Source organism: Hyla sarda, chromosome 7 (genome assembly GCF_029499605.1).
Source record: "Hyla sarda isolate aHylSar1 chromosome 7, aHylSar1.hap1, whole genome shotgun sequence".
Classification (NCBI taxonomy): domain Eukaryota; kingdom Metazoa; phylum Chordata; class Amphibia; order Anura; family Hylidae; genus Hyla; species Hyla sarda.
In genome coordinates, this window is record NC_079195.1 from 5,817,857 (window position 1) to 5,824,279 (window position 6,423).

A 6,423-nucleotide genomic window follows, 5' to 3' on the forward strand; every position below is an offset into this window, starting at 1 on the left:
ACTCATCCACTAATAACTCTGGGAAGAGTATTATGCAAAGCAGCTGATTGATATGGCCAAATGATTTAAAATTCTCCACACTTCATGTTCTCTACAAGAAGAACACACACCCCCTCACAATGCCAAGCTAGATCAACCCTACTCTGTACTGATGAGGGGCAAAATCCCTGAAATAGGCTGTCTGCAGATTGGGTTAAATCTTTATTTTTGGAAAGGTCTAGCTTCGCAAAATCCCGGTCAGATAGTCAAACTCTGTAGTAAGTAAAAAGTCTGATTCTAAGAGAAATTCAATAGGACCGGTGGCATGTTAATGATCTGCTTTGCATATTCCTTTTCCCAGAGTGCTTAATGGAAGGCTAAATGATTAAAAATTCTCTACACTTTGTTCTCTCTGTAAGGAGAAAACACCGCCATTATTTAACAACTAGGGAGATATAATACGTGTTTCATTGAACCAGGAAAATAAACGTACAATGTATTTATCAGTCTGACGCATTTGAATTGCACCCGGTATTTAGCCCGCTGCTATGTTACAACCTGTAGGTATACCGTTTTCGTGATTAATCCCTGTAGATGTGAGTAAAGGTGCAATGATGCGTTTATGGCGCTCTCCATGTATTGCTGTCATACAGGTCTGCCACAGCTTTGCTCAGTTCAGTGCTTGTTCTGTTGTTTCTTTTGTATGAGCCGTTAAAAATGATTGATGGGCTTTGTGGTACACAATGAGGCTTGTGTAGGAATGGACAGGACATCCTCTTCTGATCAGCCCACACACAGAGGCTGGGAATTATCAATTCTTTGCTGTGGGTCCTTGTATAGTTTTTATCTGGCTTAGGGATTGTGGCTCCTGTTCACACACACTGTCCTAACTCTCCCGCTGTCTGCTGCTCAGACTAACTTGTTAGCTTTCACCTGTGTAAAACTCCCCCCCCCCCTTGCTGCCTCTTATTGGCCTTTGGGCTGACTGACACCTAAACCACTAAATAATTTGGTAACCTGGGTTATCATGTGATATCCTTATGTTGATAGAAGATACGGCACTCTCTGTCTAAGCGTGGGTGCACTGTTAGGGTCCCAACCCATGTAGATTCAAAGAAATAATAACATAGCACTCCACTTTGCGGTGAAAATAGTGGTAAATTTATTTTTGCAATCCAAAAATATATGTGACGTTTCGGTCAAACATGACCTTCCTCAGACCTATATGAAATAGTATAACAACAGTATATATAATATACATAAATAGAATCGTCCATCTGAATAGTTGGTTTAACAACAAAAGTTATTCACAGAGATCAGAACAGAACAAAATTGGGCTAATGCTACTCAGGGATGGGTGAAAGATATTGAGGCAAATCGTTTGCATACACATCATATTGCAACAAAGCGAATTCTTAGTAATCTATAGTAGCGGGTCTACAGAAATTTGCACCCACGCTTAGACAGAGAGTGCCGTATCTTCTATCAACATATGCGATACCCTACACGGGCACCTCTGAATTATGTCCAGTAATACATTCCATTACAACGCTGAAGACACACAGAGTATCATCGCCAGAACAAACTTCTCCAGCGAATTCCTACAAATACCAGCACACGATTTCAGATCCAGGGAATTTGAACGTGAGTCCAAGCACCTTGTGAATCTTGAATTACATTGCGCAACTCTAACAGAGTATCTCAAAGTACAATGGATTCCACGAGGATTAAGAGTCCGACTAAGGCCGACAGTATTCAGCGAGAAAAAAGAATTCTGTGAACTCTTTGAACAGATCCTTAATAAGTGTTCCAGTGACTTGATGACCCTGACGGTCGATTTCTTACAGAAAGAGATCACCTTGATCCAAGAGAAAATAGCCACCATAGAAACGCAGCTAAACTCCAGTTTGAGTCCAGAGGACCTCAGTAAACTCAAAGAAAAGGTTTCCACCACCCTTGAATCACATAAGAAAGAGTCTGAACGGAAGAAGCGAGACAAATTTGTCCGTGATACTGAAGACTACCTCCAGAATCGAGTGTATCGATGGCAAGAATTCTTTCCTCCCCCAAGGGGATACCATTCACGGCGAGGAATCTCCCAGGACACTTTTTCCTCCAGTTCCGAAGGCAACAACTTCTCACAGTCCCGGGGCCGTTTTTTAGCCAGACGTCGCCCAAGAAGACGAGGAGGGGAGGCCGCCGGCACAGATACCGCAGTGACCAGATCCCAGGTATGCCGACATTCATTGACCAGACACCATTGGTAGTGAACATCTCCTCCAAATCCTTGGATCCATCACAGATCCAAGTGCTACAAAAAGGTTTATCTTTTTGCCCCGCATACCAATTCAACTCTTTTCAACTGGACTTAGATCTCCAGTGTTTCTTTAGAAACATTAGACTTAAGGCACATTTTAGTAATATACCAATTAATACCGGTCCTACCTCCACACCCGCTCCAGTCAGCATTAGCACACTAGGGATAAGAACCCCCAGCAGATTCCAACCTCCTAGGGGTTCCCCTACTCTCGAAACCTTCATAGATTTGGTCAAAAAAGATGTTGTCAAAGTTAGGAGTGACATTGAGAGAGGCTTGCTCCACTACCATCAGAATTTCAGCCCTGATGAATTAGCCGCTTTACATAGTTTACAATCAGATGACAGTATTATCATCAAACCGGCAGATAAAGGGGGTGCCATAGTCATACAGAACAAGAGTGATTACTTGACAGAAATACATTCACAATTAGCGGACCATCAAGTATACAGACGTTTAGACTCTGACCCCCTTATTTCTATCACCTCCAAAATCCGGACTACTGTTGACCGTTATCTTCAGAGTGGTGTCATTGACGATAAAACACATACCTTTTTGTTAAAACAATTCCCCATCACCCCTGTACTATATACCCTCCCTAAGATTCACAAAAACCTTCATAAACCACCGGGAAGACCCATAGTAGCTTCCACAGACTCCATATTATCACCCCTTTCCATTCTCCTTGAAAAAATGCTAACTCCATTGATCTCTCCCACACCTTCATTTCTACTTGACACCTCTTCCTTTCTACAACTCATTCACGAAACCCATCATGTTACTCCAGGTACAATTCTAGTTACCTTTGACGTCAACAGTCTATATACCTCAATACAACATTCCAAGGGATTACACGCAGTTAAGAACCTTCTAATTACATCCAACTTTGACACATCCACCATTGACCTCTGCATTGATCTGTTGGAATTGGTGTTACACAACAATTACTTTCTCTTTCAGGACACGTTTTTTCTTCAGGTACAGGGTACCGCGATGGGATCCAATGTGGCGCCTCCATATGCAAATGCCTATATGTCTGACTTCGAATCTCGTTTCATCTATACGAATCCTCTGTTCCTATCACACGCGAAAGTGTGGAAACGCTATATTGATGACATATTTTGCATATGGAGCGGCACATTGGATTCTCTCTTACAATTCCACAATGACCTTAACAGTATCTGGCCAGAGTTACAGTTCACCATACACCATAGTACCAAATCAGTCAACTTCCTCGATACAACTGTACAGGTCCACAGCGATGGTCATTTATCAACAGACTTATACACCAAACCGACAGACAGGAACAACCTTTTGTTACACTCCAGTTATCACCCCAGAGCTACCATTAATTCACTACCCATCTCTCAGTTCCATCGTATCAACCGCATCGTCAGCGACCCTATAATCAAAGAGAGACGATTGGATGACATGTCAGCCAAATTCCGAGAACGCGGTTACCCCAACCATGTCCTTACCAAAGCCCGGACACCTAGGCCCCCCAGAAGTTCCAGATCCAACACCACCAATACTAGGGTCCCATTTGTCCACACTTTTCACCCATTCTCTTACAGGATCCACGGCATTATTAGAAAGCACTGGCCACTACTGCAACAAGCTTATCCCACAGTGGATGAATTTCAGAATCCATTTCTCCCTTGCTTTAGACGTCCGGTTAACCTTAGGGATAAGCTTGTGAGGGCTGACATTGGTACCACCCGTACCAATTACAGGCAGACAACCCTAAAGACCCAGAGAAAAGGGACATTTCCATGCCTACACTGCATTCACTGCAACAGTGTTATCAGGGGCGAATTTATACACCACCCCCTGTCAGGCCAATCCCTCCCCATCAAGGGTTACTACACCTGTGATTCCAATTTTGTTGTGTATTTACTTAAATGCCCCTGTGGATTAGTATATGTAGGAGAAACCACACAGCGTGTAAAAGACAGAATAGCTCAACACAATAGCACAATCAGGCGTCAGAACCTATTACTTCCGGTTCCATACCACTTCCACACACACAATCATTCCCCATCACAATTACGGTTCCAGATTCTGGAACATGTCCCAAGGAGTAGACGTGGAGGCGACCGCATCAAACAACTCAAGACACGTGAAGCTTATTGGATCCACAAACTACAGTCCTTGGAACCCAGAGGACTCAATAGATAATACGATATTACCCAATTATGATTGTTTTGCTATGATCACTTCACCATGTAACATGTTTTTCTCTCTATCTCCATAGGCCCGCTAAGGATGATGGATCCGGATCAATGCTGCGGTGGTTCTCATACACGGTGCACTGTATCCTTTTTTAACATTGAGTTTTCTTATTTTTTTGTGCTCTCTACATTCATTTCTCTATCATTCACATTACTCCTAGTTTCTCCGTACTCTGTTCATATTCGTTGCTTTGATCTGCCCCTTTCACTTGATTTCTCAGATACTTTATCAATCTTTATCACGCTTATCTTCCATTTATTCTCTGCTCCTCGATTTTTATCTACTTCCTTTTTTTTCTTTCCCTTTCTCTTCCTACCAGCATCTTCGATTATCTCAGAATTGTACCTATGATCATATTACAGACATATTACCTTTCCACCCTTTCCGAACACTCACATTTTCTCCTCCTTGTCTCTGTTCTTTCATGCTTTTTTCCTTATTTTCTATCTATCTCAGCTACTTCATTTCATACTCCATCCCGTTTCTCTATATATTGATTAACCTGTGTAACATCCTTATCTTTCCCTTTTTCTTCCCTTCCTTCCATTATATCATCCCTCCATCACTATTCCATTTTCATTCATATTCTCTCTTTTTTCCCCCCTCCCCCCCCCCCCTTTTTTTCCTCTTTTTTCCACCTCTATTTTTCTCATCTCTCCAGTTTATTCCCTTTTTCTTGTTCCACACACTCTCACTGACACATTAGCCTATTTCCATCATCCCCCATTTATTACATATTCATTTTGACTTCATTGGCCACTCTCACAGGCTCTTTTTCCCCTTCTCCTGCAGCTGATACCCACACTTCCGCCTTTGAGCGCAGTGGAACGCATAGTTGCGTTCCAAATGCCGAACTTCCGGTCATGTGACCGCAAGTATCGTCCGGAGCACAGGGAGCGGCCGCCTTTTTTCTTTTAGGTATGTACCGAATCGGCCCTTCTCTCCCATATAGCCGCTCCCTTCCTGATCCACAGATTTCATCAGCCAACATGCTCCCAGCCACACGTGATTTGGCTAATCTGATTTGACCCTAGTTACATCACTTCCGGTACTACGAACCGGAAGTGCACTACAGCTCCTCCATTTAAAGCCCACATTTAATTTCCTACTTCATCCACATGCGACTTCTGTCGCCATTTCCACTTACCTGCCACACGGTCACAGGATACCGTCTTCTCCTTAACTCCACCTCTCCTCCGCAGCAATCCGGTGAGTCACCCAGCCATCCACAGTGGTCATGCAAACTTCATCACCTAGATGTAATGTTATGTTCTTCCCCCCTTTTTTTGTACTAGGATTAGCCATCCATCTTTGATTTACGTATATTATTGACGCAATATTGATGTTATGTTATGAATTTTGATCACTTTGATACCTGCAAATTTCTGTAGACCCGCTACTATAGATTACTAAGAATTCGCTTTGTTGCAATATGATGTGTATGCAAACGATTTGCCTCAATATCTTTCACCCATCCCTGAGTAGCATTAGCCCAATTTTGTTCTGTTCTGATCTCTGTGAATAACTTTTGTTGTTAAACCAACTATTCAGATGGACGATTCTATTTATGTATATTATATATACTGTTGTTATACTATTTCATATAGGTCTGAGGAAGGTCATGTTTGACCGAAACGTCACATATATTTTTGGATTGCAAAAATAAATTTACCACTATTTTCACAGCAAAGTGGAGTGCTCTGTTATTATTTCTTTGAATCTACATGTGATATCCTTGTCACCCTCACTTCCTATCACTGCTCTCTGCTTCTCCCGCTTCCTCTGGGCACCAAAATGCTGTGCTTTCTGTTGTGTTTTCACACAGTAACCAGTAAAAGTTCTAAAGTTCCTCAAGCAAAACAAAATCTGAAATTTGGCTCATTCAACACTAATTC

General features: G+C 42.3%; 1 protein-coding gene across 1 annotated transcript; it reads left to right on the forward strand.

Moving 5' to 3' along the window:
- The first annotated feature begins 1,502 nt into the window (after positions 1-1,502).
- On the forward strand, positions 1,503-6,204 carry LOC130282253 (uncharacterized). Its single transcript, XM_056530295.1, has 3 exons — positions 1,503-2,210; positions 4,551-4,609; positions 5,731-6,204. The coding sequence occupies exons 1-2, from the start codon at positions 1,503-1,505 to the stop codon at positions 4,557-4,559; spliced, it is 717 nt and encodes a 238-aa protein (XP_056386270.1). The 3' UTR covers positions 4,560-4,609; positions 5,731-6,204.
- The last annotated feature ends 219 nt before the right edge of the window (positions 6,205-6,423 follow it).

Bases quoted from the DNA above. Each gene is read 5' to 3' on its own strand.
- LOC130282253 (XM_056530295.1), top strand. From the start codon at position 1,503: ATGTCCAGTAATACATTCCATTACAACGCTGAAGACACACAGAGTATC.